This window comes from Schistocerca piceifrons, chromosome X (assembly GCF_021461385.2).
Source record: "Schistocerca piceifrons isolate TAMUIC-IGC-003096 chromosome X, iqSchPice1.1, whole genome shotgun sequence".
In the NCBI taxonomy this organism is placed as follows: Eukaryota; Metazoa; Arthropoda; class Insecta; order Orthoptera; family Acrididae; genus Schistocerca; species Schistocerca piceifrons.
In genome coordinates this window covers 70,619,902-70,640,046 of record NC_060149.1, presented here as the reverse complement: position 1 = coordinate 70,640,046, position 20,145 = coordinate 70,619,902, and the positions used below count along the sequence as shown (strand labels likewise).

The 20,145-nt window shown below is 41.4% G+C and overlaps 1 protein-coding gene across 3 annotated transcripts in view; it reads left to right on the top strand.

The window, feature by feature from the left end:
* Positions 1–19,619, top strand: part of LOC124722904 (solute carrier family 22 member 7-like) — a 193,361-nt gene extending 173,742 nt beyond the window's left edge. For all 3 annotated transcript variants that reach the window (XM_047248046.1, XM_047248045.1, XM_047248044.1), the window contains exon 9: positions 19,378–19,619. In XM_047248046.1, coding sequence (XP_047104002.1) covers positions 19,378–19,575 — 198 coding nt within the window. In that variant the 3' untranslated portion in view covers positions 19,576–19,619. The remainder of the gene's footprint in view (positions 1–19,377) is intronic.
* Positions 19,620–20,145: the final 526 nt, after the last annotated feature.

Genomic DNA, 20,145 nt, shown 5'->3' with positions numbered 1-20,145 from the left:
TCAACAGCGCCTCAAGCGAACAAATGTACAACTAATTGAAACTTTATAGCTCCCTTAATTCGCCGACAGATAGTGCTTAGCTCTGTCTTTTGTCGTTGCAGAGTTTTAAATTCCTAAAGTTGTGGTATTCTTTTTGAATCACCCTGTATAACTTAAACTAACATAGCGCTAAGGTGTTATGGCAACCTCCGACGGGGGGCGCCGCGCGAACCGCGACAATGCGCCTTAGACCGCTTTTTTTTTCTTTTCATTTTGTTCTTTGTTGATCGTTGTGTTTGGTCTTTACGGACGTCACATGCCATCGGTTCAAATGGGTTTGTTGATTGTTCCACTCAGTTTTTTAGTACAGATGCTAACCGGCTCTCTGACCGAACACGCTGAGCTACCTTGCCGGCTAAACGCTCGGTTACCTTACGCGACTATAAAGTTTTAGACTTCAGATACTTATTTTAATGATTATTGGTGTTAATATTTGCTTTAGAAGTAGCCTATTAGTTGGTTTTCTTTCATCTCGATCTTTCTTTTCGTGAGCGTGCTTACTTCGTTCATCGAAGTCTCAGCAGTGTCTTTGCATTTCGCGGCGTGCGGTTGCAGCTGTATCGGCTCTAAAGCTAAGTTACTGACAAAGATGTTTGTACGCTGTATTCGAATATTATATTTGGTAGTTGTCAATCGTTAATCCAAATTCTAGCAGTGTGTTTACAATTTGCGGTGTCAGCTGCAGTGGTTCTAAAGCTAAGTTCTGACAAAGTTGATTGAGCACTGTTATTCGGTTACAAAATTTAGTAGTTTTCAACGGTGTTTCGTGCTGTTTCTGGAGAAATAACGGTTTAATAAACGTTCGGAAACTTTCGCCTACTGTGTTCTTTAGAGTTGTTTGTGCGTTGAAGTCATTTATCAAAAAGTTTTCAACTGACGTTTCTTATTGTAGCGCAATTTTCAGTAAAATTTTTGTTCACTGTGTTTAATTTCGTTGAATGTTCTAGCGGTCCCTTGAATTTTTGGTTTTAGATAAGAAATTTTGTGAAGCTTTTGTGATACCGCATTAGTTGTTGTTTAGTTGTATTAAAGTAGTTGCTTTCTTAGTAGAGAGCGAAATTCGAGATCATTATTGTTAGTTCTTTAAATAGTTCTACTGTTGTAACTGAACGTAGGAAACATAGACGTTTAGTTTTTCCCAGTAACTCTTAAAACTTCACCACGAGTGAGAAGTGTGGGCTTCATCATAGGTTTGTGGGTAGTGGGTTACAATGTGGCATTTGTTCAAAGTATTTTCATCGGGGGGACTGCAGTGGGGAAGACAGTGGGCATTCTAGCGAGATCTTCTCCAGGAAATGCAGAATTCGTAGCAGAAATAAGTTGATGGAGGAGCAGGAGCGTAAGATTTGTGCCCTTCAGGTGAAGTTGCAATACGCAAAGGAGGCACTAGATAGGTCGAGGAGGGTGAAGGGCGCTGGGCAATGGGAGCTCGCAGTTGGTAAGAAGGCAGCTAGGAGGAGGAGGTATTCAGACAGTTGTACTTTCGTATAGCCAACTGTCAGAGTTGAGTAGAGAGGAGCCTCTTGTAGCTGTAGGTGTAGCAAATATGCAGCAGTCCTCAGCAGTTATGCACTCTGTAAGTCAGCTGCAAATTCTAACAGAAAGAAGGTTCTGCTGCTAGGTAGTTCGCATGGCAGAGGTGTGGGCCAGCAGCCGCAGGAAGTGTTGGGGAGTGAGTACCAGGTCATCAGAGTTGTGAAACCTAGTGCAGGACTGGTTCAGGTGACTGTTAACATAGAAGAGTTATGTAGGAATTTTACGAAAGAGGAGCAGATAGTGATTGTGGGTGGAGATGAGAATAGTCTTGACAACGACGGGAAGTGTGATGTAAGTGGTGGCCTAGTAGAGGTAGTTACTCAAACTTATGGTACTCAATTGCAACTGTTTCAGCGTCATGATCGGCCTCATCTTAATGCTGCTGTTAGGCGTGTTAACATGTGGCTGGAGAAGGCACTGATGGCGGATGGTGTGGCTCACATTGCAGTGGTGCCAGTTGAGTCTCTGAATAGATCGGGTTTCAGTAGGCATCGCCTGCACCTCAATAGGTATGAAAAGGGGAGGCTGGAAAAGCTTATAAGTGACAGTTTAGTGGGCGTTGGTGAGATCACTCATGATAAAATTCCTGTAGTAGCTGGTGTTAGAGCTGCATATTTTTTAGATTGAAGTCAGCTGATAGGTATCCCTGCTTAAAGAAAGTCCCTCTAACGAAGGAATCACCTTCAGAGGTGGTCAGGTATCCATGTGATGAAGGAATTAGCATATTTCATTAAACTATAAGAGGTATTAGAGATTAAGTTAATAACTGCTTATAGATGTTGATTCTGACATTATTGGTATATCGGAACACCACATAAATAATTTGACAATCCAGATGCTTCCTCTACTAGGATGCAGATTAGCTGGCTGTTTTTCGAGGAGTCCTTTGCGGAGTCGGAGAGTGGCCATGTACATAAAAAGCAATATTCCATTTGAGTCCATAGACGTATCACGGCACTGCACTGAACAGGTATTTGATATTTGTGCTGGGGCAGTCGAATTTAGTGAAACTAAACTTCTAATTGTTGCTGTTTATAGGTCCCCTAGCTCGGGTTGAAATGGTTCAAATGGCTCTGAGCACTGTGGGACTTAACTTCTGAGGTCATCAGTCCCCTAGAACGTAGAACTACTTAAACCTAACTAACCGAAGGACATCACACACATCCATGCCCGAGGCAGGATTCGAACCTGCGACCGTAACAGTCGCGCGGTTCCAGACTGTAGCGCCTAGAACCGCTCGGCCAATCCGGCCGGCCCTAACTCTGGCTTCAGAGAATTTCTGCTCAAGCTAGAAAGGGTTCTTAGTTCACTTTATAGGAAGTACGAAAGATTAATTATATGTGGTGACTTCAATATTAATTCGGTATGTGACTGTGCAAAAAAAAAAAAAAAAAAGGATGTTGGAAGATCTCCTAAATTCATATGATCTGTTGAGGAATGTGTTTTGTCCAACTTGGGTGCAGGGGAACAGTGGCACAGCCATAGACAATATTTTTATTCATTCTTCATTACTAGATGGGCATTCTGTTAGTAAAAGGGTGAATGGCCGTTCAGACCATGACGCACAAAGGTTTTAGTATTCAAACAAATGTTGTATATAATTAAAAACTTTGTAGAAAAGCTAATCCAACGGAAATAGAAAGTTTTTTAATCCTCGTTAAGGAATAAGAGTGGCAGGATGTTTATAGTGCCGATAACATAGATGACAAATATAATGCTTTCCTTAAGACATTTCTCATGCTCTTTGAAGGTTGCTTTCAATTAGAACGTTCTAGACAGGATACTAGCAGTAGAAGGCAGCCTGAGCGGCTGTCTAGTGGGATAAGGATATCATGTAGAACAAAGTGGGGAATATATCAAAATGTTAGAAGTCACAGTCAACCTACAGTAGCTCATTACAAACAGTATTGCAAGGTGCTTAAAAATGTCATTATGAAGACAAAGAGCATGTGGTACGCAAATAGAGTAGCTACTTCAAAGAGTAAAATTAGAACCATATGGTCAGTCGTGAAGGAAGTGCCTGGTCAGCAGCACAAGGTCGACGATATAAAGTCAGTTGGTAGTAAAAATATTTCTGTTACTGATAAGTCAGATATATGTACAGTATTTACCAATCACTTTCTGAGCATTGCTGGTGAATTAAATAAAAACAGTTTCTACAGGGAACCATATAACTCTCTTGGAAAATTCCTTTTCCAACAGACTGAGGTCTGAAATCCTCCTCTGTGATGAAAGCTTATAGGTGACAGGAAATTGAGAGAATAATTACATCATTGAAGACTAAGGACTGACGGATATGATGAAGTGTCCACCAGGATATTAAAGTTCTGTGTTGCACGTGTTAGCCAAGTACTGAGCCATATTTGTGGTTTTTCATTTAATAATGGTCAGTTTCCTGTACGATTAAAGCACTCAGTAGTAAAGCCGCTTTATAACAAGGGAGAAAGGGATAATGGAGAAAATTTTAGAGCTATTTCTATGCCATCAGTGTTTGCTGAAATTATTGAAAAGGCTGTGTATGTAAAGGTAATTGGTCATTTTATTTCACATTATTTGCTATCAAATATACAGTTCGGTTTTAGAAGTGGTTTAACAACTGAAAATACTAGATTCTCTTTGCTCTGTGAGGTACCGAACGGATTAGTCAAAAGGTTTCGAACGCCAGGTATCTTTTTTGATTTAACTAAGACGTTTCAGCAGATTTAGAAGGATGTAGGTTGCATTAGTTACTCAGAGGTGAAGAATATTGCACAGGATAGGGTAGCATGGAAAGCTGCATCAAACCAGTCTCTGGACTGAAGACCATAACAACAACAACAACAACAAGGCGTTTGATTGCGTTGATCACAAAATATTGCTCCAGGAGTTGGACCATTATGGAATATGGGGACCAGCTCACAGCTAGTTCACCTCTTACTTTAACAACAGGCAGCAAAAGGTCATTATCCACAATGCTGAGAAAGGCTATGATGCAGGGTCTGAGTGTGGCACAGTCAAATGGGGGTGCCCCAGGTGTCAGCGCTTGGGCCACTTCTGTTCCTTATTTATATAGATGATAGACATTCTAAAATATTTCTGTTTGCTGATGACGCCAGCTTGTTAGCAAAGGATGTTCTGTGCAACATTGGCACTGTTTCAAATAGTGCAGTTCATGACATAACTTCATCGTTTGTAGAAAATAAACTGACGCTAAATCACAGTAAGACTAAGTTTTTACACTTTGTAACACATATATCAACAAAACTCAATGTTTTAATTTCATAGAATGGACATATGATTAGTGAAACTGAACAGTTCAAATTTCTAGGTGTTCAGATAGATTGTAAACTGTCGTGGGAAGCCCACGTTCAGGATCTTCTTCAAAGACTTAATGCTGCCATTTTTACTATCTAAAGTAAGTGATAGTTCGACACGAAAAATAGCCTACCTTGCTCATTTTCATTCGCTTATCACATGTAGTATTATATTTTGGGGTAAGTCTTACCATTCTCAAAAGATATTTTTATCTCAGAAACGGGCGGTTCGGGCAATAAGTAAGTTTGCGAACCTCTTGTCGACCCCTGTTCATGAGTCTGGGTATTTTGACATTAGCATATATATATATATATATATATATATATATATATATATATATATATATATATATATATATATATATATATATATATACAGGGTGCTACAAAAAGGTATGGCCAAACTTTCAGGAAACATTCCTCACACACAAATAAAGAAAAGATGTTATGTGGACATGTGTCCGGAAACGCTTAACTTCCATGTTAGAGCTCATTTTAGTTTCTTCCACCTACGCTCAATGGAGCACGTTGTCATGATTTCATACGGGATACTCTACATGTGCTGCTAGAACATGTGCCTTTACAAGTACGACACAACATGTGGTTCATGCACGATGGAACTCCTGCACGTTTCAGTCGAAGTGTTCGTACGCTTCTCAACAACAGATTCGGTGACCGATGGATTGGTAGAGGCGGACCAGTTCCATGGTCTCCACGCTCTCCTGACCTCAACCCTCTTGACCTTCATTTATGGGGGCATTTGAAAGCTCTTGTCTACGCAACCCCGGTACCAAATGAAGAGACTCTTCGTGCTCGTATTGTGGACGGCTGTGATACAATACGCCATTGTCCAGGGCTGCATCTGCGCATCAGGCATTCCATGCAACGGAGGGTGGATGCATATATCCTCGCTAACGGAGGACATTTTGAACATGTTCTGTAACAGAGTGTTTGAAGTCACGCTGGTACGTTCTGTTGCTGTGTGTTTCCATTCCATGATTAATGTGATTTGAAGAGAAGTAATAAAATGAGCTCTAACATGGAAAGTAAGCGTTTCCGGACACATGTCCACATAACATATTTTCTTTCTTTGTGTGTGAGGAATGTTTCCTGAAAGTTTGGCCGTACCTTTTTTTAACACCCTGTATATATATATATATATATATATATATATATATATATATATTCCTTACTGTCATTTCTTATTAACAATATCAGCTTATTCCCAAGAATAAGCAGCTTTCACTCAATTAATACTCATCAGAAATCCTACCTGCATTTGGATCGTACTTCCTTAACTCTTGTGCAGATAGGTGTGCAGTAGACTGCTGCATCCATTTTCAGTAAGCTACCACAAGAATTCAAAAATCTTAGCAGTTATCCTCTCGCTTTCAAATCGAAACTGACGAGTTTCCTCATGGGACACTCCTTCTATTCTGTCGAGGAGTTCCTTGAAAAATTAAGCTGATTTCTGTGTTATATTGTTGATTGCGTTTCCATAAATTTATGGCTTGTCTTTTCTGGGTCCATAAATATTTTATTTTATCTTTTGCTACTTTTATGTTGTAATTTCATGTACTGACATGTTGCAGGACCTTGGAACTTTCCTCCTCAATTTGGTCTTACGTAACTACACGTTTAAAATAAAAAACTGAACCGATCATTGACTGGAAACGTTTATCTTCAGCTGCTTGGAGAACATTTGCAGCCATTCATACCGAGCGAGGTGGCGCAGTGGTTAGACACTGGACTCGCATTCGGGAGGACGACGGTTCAATCCCGCGTCCGGCCATACTGATTTAGGTTTTCCGTGATTTCCCTAAATCACTCCAGGAAAATGCCGGGATGGTTCCTCTGAAAGGGCACGGCCGACGTCCTTCCCCATCCTTCCCTACATCGATGAGACCGATGACCACGTTGTCTAGTCTCCTTCCCCAAACAACCAACCAGCCATTCATGGACTTTATGCTCCCAAACAAAGATTTCATGTCACCAGGCTACAGTTGTTCGCGATTAGTCTGAAGAACATTCTGGACAATTCGAGCGAATGGTTTGGCCACCAAGATCACCTGACATGACTCCCATGGAACGTTTATGGGACGTAATCGTGAGGTCAGTTCGTGCACAAAATCCTTCACCGACAACACTTTCGCAATTATGGATGGCTATAGACGTAGCATGGCTCAATATTTCTGCAGGTGCCTTTCAACGACTTGTTGAGTTCATGCCATGTCAAGTTGCCGCACTACGATTGGCAATAGGAGGTCCGACACAATATTGAGAGCTATCCCATGACTTTCAACACCTCAGTATAGTAACCTCAAAAGCCAATACATATATTTTTCCCTAAAAGAAGAATACCATGCAGAAGGGGGTTAAATTAAAACGATCACATAGAAAAGTTATCGGAAAAGCGAACCAAGGACAGTGTTTTATTGGTAGAAACTTAGAAGATTCAAAAAGTCTACGCTTTTCCGTCCTCATCTGGAGTAGACCGACGCGATATGGGATCATTACCAGATACGACTGATGGAGGACACCGAAAAAGTTCAAAGGAGGGCAACTTGTTTTGTATTATCGCGAAATAGAGGAGAGAGAGTCACGAATATGATACTCGAGCTGAAGTGGTAATCATTAAGAGCAAGAGGTTTTACGCTGCGACGAGACCTTTCCACGAAATTTCAATCAGCAACTTTCTGTTCCGAATGCGAAATAATTTTGTTGGCGCCCACCTAAACACGAGGAAGTGACCAACGTAATAAAATAAGAGGCATTAGAACTCCCACAGAAAGCTTGTCAGTAGATCATTTGAACTTCCTTTTATCGAAATGATGTGGAACGTGTCAGTCTACAAGATGTCAATACACGATTAGTGTTAACAATAATGAACACATAGTTTTTAGCCCTACTCATGCAACTATTCTTAAATAATCATCATTATTATTATTATTATTATTATTAGGATCATTCGGAACGTAAAGAACGTTTTGTTTTGACACGTGACCGCAGCCCCCCTGACCGACCACTGAACTTCGTACTCATCCGCTTCAGCTTAGCGGCAGCTACGATCCAGTACGGCACGGTTGATCACTGCTTAGGTGTGCGACTTTAAAATGTGTGACAAAAATGACGATCCCGCCAAGTGTGAAGTAAGCAGTGTTATCCGCTTTTTCAACGCGCAGGCAGTCCGGCCCATCGAAGTTTATAAATAGATAACTGAGGTTTACGGAAACGTGACGAACGAGGTGTCAGTTCGAACGTGGTATATCTTGTTTAACGGCGGACGAATGTTCACAACGAATATCGCTCGGGCCAGCCCTCAGCGATGACTGACGGACTCAACACAAGGAGTGAAACACAAAGTTCAAGTAGATAGGCGTTTCAAAATTAGTAGACTGTAGCGGCTTATTGTTAGACGTTTGAACGACTTCGCCTCGCCATTAATAACAAGCAGCGCGGAATGCTAACCAGTGGAGTCCTCCTCCTCGACGATAATGCACGTTCGCATGCAGCGGGAGTGATATAGGACTTGCTACAGCGGTTTCAGTGGCAAATGTTTCAACATCCGCCATACAATCTGGACTCAGCCCCCGAGTGACTGTCACTTATTCCCGAAATTGAAAGATTTTTTGAGTGGTGAGTGGATAAGACTAAGTCGAGTGCCTAAATTTGAACGGTAATTACATAGTAAAGTAGATCGGATGTCAAATTGTAAGCAAAATACAGCAACGTCTAATTATATCAAATAAAAAAATTCTGTTGTTGTTGTTGTTGTTGTGGACTTCATTCCTGGGACTGGTTTGATGCAGCTCTCCATGCTACTCTATCCTGTGCAAGCTTCTCCCAATACCTACTGCATCCAACATCCTTCTGAATCTGCTTAGTGTATTCATCTCTTGCTCTCCCTCTATGATATTTACCCTCCACGCTGCCCTCCAATACTAAATTGGAGATCCCTCGATATCTCAGAACATGTCCTACCAACCGATCCCTTCTTCTAGTCAAGTTGTACCACAAGCTCCTCTTCTCCCCAATTCTATTCAATACCTCCTCATTAGTTATGTGATCTACCCATCTAATCTTCAGCTTTCTTCTGTAGCACCACATTTCGAAAGTTTCTATTCTCTTCTTGTCTAAACTACACTCCTGGAAATGGAAAAAAGAACACATTGACACCGGTGTGTCAGACCCACCATACTTGCTCCGGACACTGCGAGAGGGCTGTACAAGCAATGATCACACGCACGGCACAGCGGACACACCAGGAACCGCGGTGTTGGCCGTCGAATGGCGCTAGCTGCGCAGCATTTGGGCACCGCCGCCGTCAGTGTCAGCCAGTTTGCCGTGGCATACGGAGCTCCATCGCAGTCTTTAACACTGGTAGCATGCCGCGACAGCGTGGACGTGAACCGTATGTGCAGTTGACGGACTTTGAGAGAGGGCGTATAGTGGGCATGCGGGAGGCCGGGTGGACGTACCGCCGAATTGCTCAACACGTGGGGCGTGAGGTCTCCACAGTACATCGATGTTGTCGCCAGTGGTCGGCGGAAGGTGCACGTGCCCGTCGACCTGGGACCGGACCGCAGCGACGCACGGATGCACGCCAAGACCGTAGGATCCTACGCAGTGCCGTAGGGGACCGCACCGCCACTTCGCAGCAAATTAGGGACACTGTTGCTCCTGGGGTATCGGCGAGGACCATTCAGAACCGTCTCCATGAAGCTGGGCTACGGGCCCGCACACCGTTAGGCCGTCTTCCGCTCACGCCCCAACATCGTGCAGCCCGCCTCCAGTGGTGTCGCGACAGGCGTGAATGGAGGGACGAATGGAGACGTGTCGTCTTCAGCGATGAGAGTCGCTTCTGCCTTGGTGCCAATGATGGTCGTATGCGTGTTTGGCGCCGTGCAGGTGAGCGCCACAATCAGGACTGCATACGACCGAGGCACACAGGGCCAACACCCGGCATCATGGTGTGGGGAGCGATCTCCTACACTGTCCGTACACCACTGGTGATCGTCGAGGGGACACTGAATAGTGCACGGTACATCCAAACCGTCATCGAACCCATCGTTCTACCATTCCTAGACCGGCAAGGGAACTTGCTGTTCCAACAGGACAATGCACGTCCGCATGTATCCCGTGCCACCCAACGTGCTCTAGAAGGTGTAAGTCAACTACCCTGGCCAGCAAGATCTCCGGATTTGTCCCCCATTGAGCATGTTTGGGACTGGATGAAGCGTCGTCTCACGCGGTCTACACGTCCAGCACGAACGCTGGTCCAACTGAGGCGCCAGGTGGAAATGGCATGGCAAGCCGTTCCACAGGACTACATCCAGCATCTCTACGATCGTCTCCATGGGAGAATAGCAGCCTGCATTGCTGCGAAAGGTGGATATACACTGTACTAGTGCCGACATTGTGCATGCTCTGTTGCCTGTGTCTATGTGCCTGTGGTTCTGTCAGTGTGATCATATGATGTATCTGACCCCAGGGATGTGTCAATAAAGTTTCCCCTTCCTGGGACAATGAATTCACGGTGTTCTTATTTCAATTTCCAGGAGTGTATTTATCGTCCACGTTTCACTTCCATACATGGCTACACTCCATACAAATACTTTCAGGAACGACTTCCTGACATTTAAATCTATACTCAATGTTAACAAATTTTTCTTCTTCATAAACGCTTTCCTTGCCATTGCCAGTCTACATTTTATATCCTCTCTACTTAGACCATCATCAGTTATTTTGCTCCCCAAATAGCAAAACTCCTTTACTACTTTAAGTGTCTCATTTCCTAATGTAATGCCCTCAGCATCACCCGCCTTCATTCGACTACATTCCGTTATCCTCGTTTTGCTTTTGTTGATGTTCATCTTATACCCTCCTTTCAAGACACTGTCCATTCCGTTCAACTGCTCTTCAAGTCCTTTGCTGTCTCTGACAGAATTACAATGTCATCGGCGAATCTCAAAGTTTTTATTTCTTCTGCATGGATTTTAAACCTACTCCGAACTTTTCTTTTGTTTCCTTTATTGCTTGCTCAATATACAGATTGAATAACATCGGGGATAGGCTACAACCCTGTCTCACTCCCTTCCCAACCACTGCTTCCCTTTCATACCCCTCGACTCGTATAACTGCCATCTGCTTTCTGTACAAATTGTAAATAGCCTTTCACTCCCTGTATTTTACCCAGCCACCTTCAGAATTTGAAAGAGACTATTCCAATCAGCATTGTCAGAAGCTTTCTCCAAGTCTACAAATGCTAGAAACGTAGGTTTACCTTTCCTTAATCTTTCTTCTAAGATAAGTCGTAGGGTCAGTATTGCCTCACATGTTCCAACATTTCTACGGAATCCAAACTGATCTTCCCCAAGGTCGGCTTCTATCAGTTTTTCCATTCGTCTGTAAAGAATTCGTATTAGTATTTTGCAGCTGTGACTTATTAAACTGATAGTTCGGTAATTTTCACATCTGTCAACACCTGCTTTCTTTGGGATTGGAATTATTATATTCTTCTTGAAGTCTGAGGGTATTTCGCCTGTCTCATATATCTTGCTCACCAGATGGTAGAGTTTTGTCAGGACTGGCTCTCCCAAGGCTGTCAGTAGTTTTAATGGAATGTTGTCTACTCCTGGGGCGTTGTTTCGAGGTTCAAATGGCTCTGAGCGCTATGGGACTTAACATCTGAGGTCATCAGTCCGTTGTTTCGACTTAGATCTTTCAGTGCTCTGTCAAACTCTTCAAGCAGTATCATATCTCCCATTTCATCTTCATCTTCATCCTCTTCCATTTCCATAATATTGTCCTGAAGTACATCGCCCTTGTATATACCCTCTATATACTCCTTCCACCTTTCTGCTTTCCCTTCTTTGCTTAGAACTGGGTTTCCATCAAAGCTCTTGATATTCATGCAAGTGGCTCTCTTTTCTCCAAAGGTCTCTTTAATTTTCCTGTAGGCAGCATCTATCTTACCCCTAGTGAGATAAGCCTCTACTTCCTTACATTTGTCCTCTAGCCATCCCTGCTTAGCCATTTTGCACTTCCTGTCGATATCATTTTTGAGACGTTTGTATTCCTTTTTGCCTGCTTCATTTATTGCATTTTTATATTTCTTCCTTTCATCAATTAAATTCAATATTTCTTCTGTTACCCAAGGATTTCTACTAGCCCTCGTCTTTTTACCTATTTGATCCTCTGCTGCCTTCACTATTTCATCCCTCAAAGCTACCCATTCTTCTACTGTATTTCTTTCCCCATTCCTGTCAGTTGTTCCCTTACGCTCTCCCTGAAACTCTGTACAACCTCTGGTTCTTTCAGTTTATCCAGGTCCCATCTCCTTAAATTCCCACCTTTTTGCAATTTCTTCAGTTTTAATCTACAGTTCATAACCAATAGATTGTGGTCAGAGTCCACATCTGCCCCTGGAAATGTCTTACAATTTAAAACCTGGTTCCTAAATCTCTGTCTTACCATTATATAACCTATCTTATACCTTTTAGTATCTCCAGGGTTCTTCCATGTACACAACCTTCTTTCATGATTCTTAAACCAAGTGTTAGCTATGATTAAGTTATGCTCTGCGCAAAATTCTACCAGGCGGGTTCCTCTTTCATTTCTTATCCCCAATCCATATTCACCTACTTTGTTTCCTTCTCTCCCTTTTCCTACTCTTGAATTCCAGTCACCCATGACTATTAAATTTTCGTCTCCCTTCGCTATCTGAATAATTTCTTTTATCTCGTCATACATTTCATCAATTTCTTCGTCACCTGCAGAGCTAGTTGGCATATAAACCTGTAGTAGGCGTGGGCTTCGTGTCTATCTTGGCCACAATAATGTGTTCACTATGCTGTTTGTAGTAGCTTACCCAAACTCCTATTTTTTTATTCATTATTAAACCTACTCCTGCATTACCCCTATTTGATTTTGTATTTATAACCCTGTATTCACCTGACCAAAAGTCTTGTTCCTCCTGCCACCGAACTTCACTAATTCCCACTATATCTAACTTTAACCTATCCATTTCCCTTTTTAAATTTTCTAACCCATCTGCCCGATTAAGGGATCTGACATTCCACGCTCCGATCCGTAGAACACCAGTTTTCTTTCTCATTTCTGCTTAAAAACTTACAGTTACTGGAAAGGTAGTACAAGCTTAACTCGGAAATTCTATTGAAAAAAAAAAAATTCCAAGTTAACCTCGTATTACCTTTCCAATAACTGTCAGTTCTTAAGCAGAAATTCATCAGTGGAAGAGAAGAAATTGTCCAACAGAAATGATATTAAATTAAATTTAAAACTTGCCTTGCCACATGTTAGTCATTTTATATTATGGGGCAAATGACCAAAAATGTTTCATGTTACTACATATTGAACTCATGTATGAGCCACAGTCAGCTTAAACAATGGATAATAAAGGTCATTTTTCCCTCTAATGTTGTAGGTATGGACATCACTGTTCTATTGTAATGTTTTATTCGTCAAGAATTTCATTGCCGAATGTATATATTGTGACGGCACAGTTAAAATGTCTAGCTGCTTGGAAAGGTACCTTTATGACGCCCGTGGGTCAACACCACATATCATTCTTACTGTTCGTCTCTGTGCAATCAATACTTTCTTTCTAAGTGATGAGTTACCCCAGAAAATTATTCTGCACGACATTATTGAGTTGTAATATGCAACATATGTGATGAGGTTGATATGTTTTTTTCCAAGATTAGCAAGTGTACGAGGAGCAAAGTAGCTGAACTTAATTGTTTTAGAAGCTCAGTAATATGCTTCTTCAAGTTCAAGTTTTCCTCAATGCATGTATTCAAAAATTTGGAGCATTGTACCCTATTTACTGCCTCCTGATCATGTTACTACATCAGTTGTTGCTATGACTCTGTTTGTTATACGGAACAGAATGTAGTGTGTTTTTCTTCAAAACTTAGGGAGAGTCCATTTTCAGAAAACCGCTTAATAATTCTTTGGAAAATATTATAGGCCAACTCTACTGTTCCTTTCTCTCTAATGGGATTTATCATAACGTTAGAATCGTCTGCAAAAGTACCAATTTTGCTTGTTGAATGTTAAGTGGAAGGTCATTCAAATGTATTAGGAATAGGAGTGGACCCAAAGCTGAATTCTGTGGAAGTCTCCTTGTAATTTTTTTTCCTCCTAGCCACTAAAATTTTCTAACTCTCTAACGTTGTCTGAATTATTCATCATTACTTTTTTGCACTCTGTTTGTTAAGCATGATTCAGTCCCGCAGTGTGTAAAGCCATCAACTCAATAAAACTTGAGTTTTCTAAGAGAGTATCGTGATCTGCACAGTCAAACACCTTTGAAAGAGCCCATAAAATACCAACTGATGATATATTATAATTTAAGGTTTATAATGTTTGATTAGTTAATGTATAAGTAGCATTCTTAGTCGAGCAACCCTTCTGGAATCCAATTTGTGATGTGCTAGGTAAATCGTTTCCACTTAAGTGTCAGACTGTTCTTGAGTACATTACATTTTCGGATATTTTGGAAAAATATGTCAGTAAGGGAACTGGACGAAAATTGTTTAAGTCCGTTTTGACTCCTTTTTTATGGACTAGTTTAATAATTGCATGTTTTATCCTGTATTCAAAAATTCTCTGAGCCAGTGATGTATTGTATATATCACAAAAGACATTACTTATTAAGTTGCAACAACTTTTCATAATTCTGTTTTTAATTCCCTCAACCTCAAATGAGCTTTTGTGTTTTTTAGAATTTTTATGATTGTATTAATTTCTGTGAAGGATGTTGGTGCTACTTCTAGCTGTTTAAGTGTTTGTGGAATGAAATTTTTAATATATTCTCTTGCTCCTTCAACCAAACTGTTTACTCCTGTATTTGCTGCTACATTTAGAAAGTGATTGTTAAAACTACTTGGAACTTGTGTAGCTCAATAAAGCATCTAGATTTCTCATAAATGGCTGAAATTTTGCTAGAAGGAATCTGTAAACTGTTACAATTATCAGAGAAGTATTCTGCAATAACAACTCAGAAGCACTTGCTTCTAGGTTCAGATCAATACGAAAACTATTTGTTTCAATATTATTGACTTTATTCTAACTTTTACATATGGTACAAACTCCTCCTTTATTATGATAACTTTACACGACAATGACGCAAGACTATAAGCCCTGATATTTAACTTCTCCATCCCTGTGGTTACATAGTGTTAAGAGAGGCACACAACATCTATCACTTCAGAATTTTCGACGTGTTCCAAGCATACAATAAGTTCATCTGTCTTGCTTTGCAACCATCAAATGTTCTAATCAAACAACTGATTTTATTTTTCTGCAAATTGTTACATGTCTAGCACTGTTCTAATATCTTTCGATACTCTCTATCTGTAACCTGACTCTATTCTAAAAAGTGCGCCTCTTGATTCCAGCAATCACAGGGATTTTATCTTGTGTGCTTGTGGCCTCCCTTATATTTTATGTAAGGGGCTTAGCTAATCTTTCCTTCCCCTGCTGTTCAGGTGCAGACCATGCATAGTGTATCCCCATCTCTCAATCGCAGTAACAGGCACAACACACTTATGAGACTCTGTTTCAGTCTAAAGCAATTCGCTCAGCTCTTTGTTCACGCTGCTAACAGCCTTTTAACTCAGGGCTGGTTATATCACTGCAAACCCTGCAGAACACCCCCCCCCCCTCTCCCCACCCCGCCCCCTACCACGAGTGTGTGTTGTTTCTGCTTCTACGAGGGTTGTTCCAGTCGTTAGCTAAATGGAAACCACAGTGAAAATCAGAAACATTTTATTTGCAAGAGTTAGTTACACTTTCCAGATACTTCTCTACATATTCGCCTCTCCAGCTTAAACATTTGTCGGAGCGTTATACAAAATTTCCAACACCATCGTCATAGAAGGCAGCCGCCTGTGCTTTCCGATAATTCTCTACACTGGTCCTATAGTGCGTAGCCTGCACCCAATTGTTTTCTTCGTATCCAGTGTTTCATGTGAACAGAGATGATACTCAGGACGAGCCAATTAGGGCTGTGTTGTGGGTGATAGAGCACTTCCCATCGAAAAGGCTGCAGGAGCGTCTTCACTGCCCCTGCAGAGTGCGGCTGAGAATTGCTATGAGGAAGGAAATACGTAGCAGTGGTGTTAGGTGGGCTGCATTCATTAAGGCGAAGCCTCTCAGCGGGCCCTCCTACTTGGCGGGAGACATTGTTGTTTTAGGCACCTTTACTCGCTTAGAGTGCGCTCACAACTGAAAAAAGCATCTTGATGCGATCGACGGTCATACTAGAGGCACTACCCAACACATTTGTGTAAAGCTTCATCGAGTTTTCTTTGTGGTGTCCATTTCACGACAGATCGGAACTTACTTTCTGGACAACCCTCGTATTTCCTCCAGGCCACCTTTAATGCTATATTGTTGTTGTTACCAGGCTGTTTCCTGGTCCTCCTACTGTAAATACCTTACCTTTGCCATCAAAATCTCTGCGCAAGGCTCCTATGTTCTCTGTCACCTGGCTAAGTTTGGCGATAGGTTTCACGATGCTTGTGACATGGTATTCTGCGTCTAGTTTTTCTTGTAGCAGTCAGCCCACACCTCTGCGTGACTGCTTCCTAGTTTGAAGACTCTTTTCTTTCTACGTGACTCTTCTACTGACCTAATCTTAAAGTCATTCCTACGAATCTGCTGCTCCCTATTAAGCTCAGACAGTGGTTGAGGCTCTTCCTCTGTTTCAGGTAACAAGTCAAACTGATTGCTAATCGGAATTTGAAGTGTGATTTATGAGATTTTCTCTTTTTGCCCATTACTTGTCACCTACTCCCAGCTCATACTATCTGTTTCACCTTTTAACGTATCTAATTCAAAATATGCCAGTTCTATTTTTGCTTGGAGGACACAAATCTTTCTCCCCTGTTCCACAATGTTCTTGTCTCGACTACATAATCCAGAACTCCATGGAAGTGGCTCATCTTACACTCTTTGTTACTTCCCCGCTGCATTGTCGCCAGTGAAACACAACCTACAATCCTAAAATCTTTCTCCCATACCAATCAACCTACGGTAACATTCACGTTTGTTACCTATGGCGCTACTCTTGCAGTAAACTAATAAGCACTACAACACACTTAAACTATAACAAAGTTGTAATCAGTAAAAGGAAGATTTAAGTGTTCGTTTTTCCTACTCGCTGTTCGAGAATAAAACTGGAAAAGTAATCTGAAGGTGATTTGATGAACCCTTCGCCACGTACTTCAGTGAGAATTGTAAAGTAGTCATGCAAATGTAAGTGGGTATTGTGATGTAAAATTTTCTCCACTGAGTTTCTGTCTTCCACACCCACCTCCATCCCTCTTTCAAAATAAAGGGTGCAGCTTATATCTGCGTGTGGTTTACATTCACGCCAGTATGAAAAATTACTGAAACTAGTAAAATTACTGACTGCTGGTGACAGACATCGTATAGAATTGGACAGTGGTTCCTAGTTTGGGTTCGTCAGTGGTCCGCAATTTTCGTCTGATGATGGTTAGTATAGCTGGAACGAATTGTCTCCCACAGAAAAATAAATAAACTGTGTATTTTACTGTAACTTTTTATTTTTATACTTTAAATGTCTCAGCATAACGACAGCCCATAGCCCTTATTGATATATATGCTACAGAAAATCAGGAGATACTTCACATGAAATGTGATGTGCTTGTTCACAGTACCAGAAACTGACAAGTGTTGTATTTGCCTTCTTCAATGCTTGTCTTGCTATGGATCATAACAACTGTAAGTACATAGGCATTTTTTTCAATAGGTTGCTTTATTCATTTCGCTTAGTACGACTAAATAAATACGAGAGAGTATTTTGTATTTGGCTAAAATATTATTAATTCTATAAAACTGACTATTTTGCAAAATTTTACTGCATTTTATACATTATAACAGGATCTATTGAACTGTTGTTACTATTAGTGGCTCTAGTGGACACGAGTTCTATTAGCTCTTTATAACCATAGATCACGATGTCATCTATAAAATATTTGCTTAGACAGACTGTCATATGGGATATTAATGATAAAATATTCAAGTATGGTATTAGAAATGTAGTGGTCACATGTTTACGTACCATACCTATAAACCCATCAGCTTCTACCAGAGTGTTCAAAAATCAGTTGCTTTTTATGTTAACTAGGCTTTTGAGTTAAAATTAAATGTATTTTTATTTTATTTTTTCACTATAAACACTGAAGAGCCAAAGAAACTTCTACACCTGCGTAATATCGCGTAGGGCCACCGCAAGTACGTAGCAGTGCCGCAACACGACGTGGCAGGGTCTCTACTAATGTCCGAAGTAGTGCTGGAGGGAACTGACACCATGAATCCTTCAGGGCTGCCCATAAATCCAAAAGAGTACGAGGGGGTGGAGATCTCTTCTGAACAGCACGTTGCAAGGCATCCCAAATATGCTCAATCATGTTCATGTCTGGGGAGTTTGGTGGCCAGCGTACGTGTTTAAACTCAGAAGAGTGTTCCTGGAGCCACTCTGTAGCAATTCTGGACGTGTGGAATGTCGCGTTGTCATGCTGGAGTTGCCCAAGTCCATCGGAATGCACAATGGACATGAATGGATGCAGGCGATCAGACAGGATCCTTACGTACGTGTCACCTGTCAGAGTCGTATCTAGACGTGTCATGGGTTCCATATCACTCCAACTGCACTCACCCCACACCATTACAGAGCTTGAACCGTCCCCTGCTGACTTGCAGGGTCCATGTATTCATGAGGTTGTGTCGATACCCGTACACGTCCATCCGCTCGATACAATTTGAAACGAGACTCATTCTACGAGACAATATTTTTCCAGTCATCAACAGTCGAATGTCGGTGTTGGCGGGTCCAGGCGAGGCGTGAGGCGTTGTGTCGTGCAGTCATCAAGGGTACACGAATTGGCATTCGGCTCCGAAAGCCCATGTCGATGATGTTTCGTTAAATGATTCGCACGCTGACACTTGTTAATGGCCCAGAATTGAAATCAGAAGCAATTTACGGATGGGTTGCACTTCCGTCACGTTGAACGATTCTCTTCAGTCGTCGTCGGTCCCGTTCTTGCAGGATCTATTTCCGGCTGCAGCGATGTCGGAGATTTGATATTTTACTGGATCGTCGTACGGGAAAATCCCCACTTCATCTCTACTTTCGCTACCTCGGAGATGCTGTGTCCCATCGCTCGTGCGCCGATTGAACACCACGTTCAAACTCATTTAAATCTTGATAACCTGCCATTGTAGCAGCAGCAACCGATCTAACAACTGCGCCAGACACTTGTTTTCTTATATAGAAGCTGCCGACGGCTGCGCCGTATTCTGCCTGTTTACATATCTCTGTATTTGAATACGCATACCTATATCGGTTTCTTTGGCGCTTCAGCGTATATTTTACATACTCTTGTTTAATCCTTTGGAGTATAAGTCTTGCAGAACTGTATCTTAACATAACGTAACTTCAATTTTTCTTTCTCAGGGAGCAGAAATTGAATCTCGGTACATGTTTGGGATACTTGGAACCATTATGCTTATTACTTCGCTTCTGATATCATTTCTACCAGAATCCTTGAACAAGATACTTCCAGAGACTTTAGTGGATGTTTCTACATTTGGCCAGTCGCAGAAGTACTGGATATTTTTCCCTAAAGGAATGTTAGGAAGCAGAAAGGCCTAGTTTATATACCAGTACACCTCAGCCTGTAAGCTTATTTTTATGTATGAGTGAATAAAGTATAATTTCTCGAAATTCTGAGTAATATTTTACACGTCTGCTGTGTGCCGTACCACTATTATAATGACTTCTGTTTTTTTAGTAAGCATTAACATAACACCACAGATGCATTTCGCTGGGAACAAGATGATAAATATAATACCCAATGAAAACACCTATAACAAAAGTCACCCAAAACCAAAGAAATATGGAACCAAGTCAACTGCTGTATGGTCTATGAATTAATGTGTGTGTGTATAGCGGGGGGAGGGGGGGGGGGGAGAGGCGAGCGGGAGGGATGGAGGGAAGGAGAGAGAGAGAGAGAGAGAGAGAAGGAAAATGCACTGAACACAGTCAATCACGTCAGTCGCTCATGCAGGAAAGTGTTGAAACAAATAAAATTCAGCATTTCAGTGCTTTTATATTTTTTATGAGACTGTATCTGCAATCAGTAAATATTTGTAAATATGGGAGAAACATCCATAATACCTGTCACAATAGATGATCTGTTCCAAAAAGTAACCAAAGATTTTT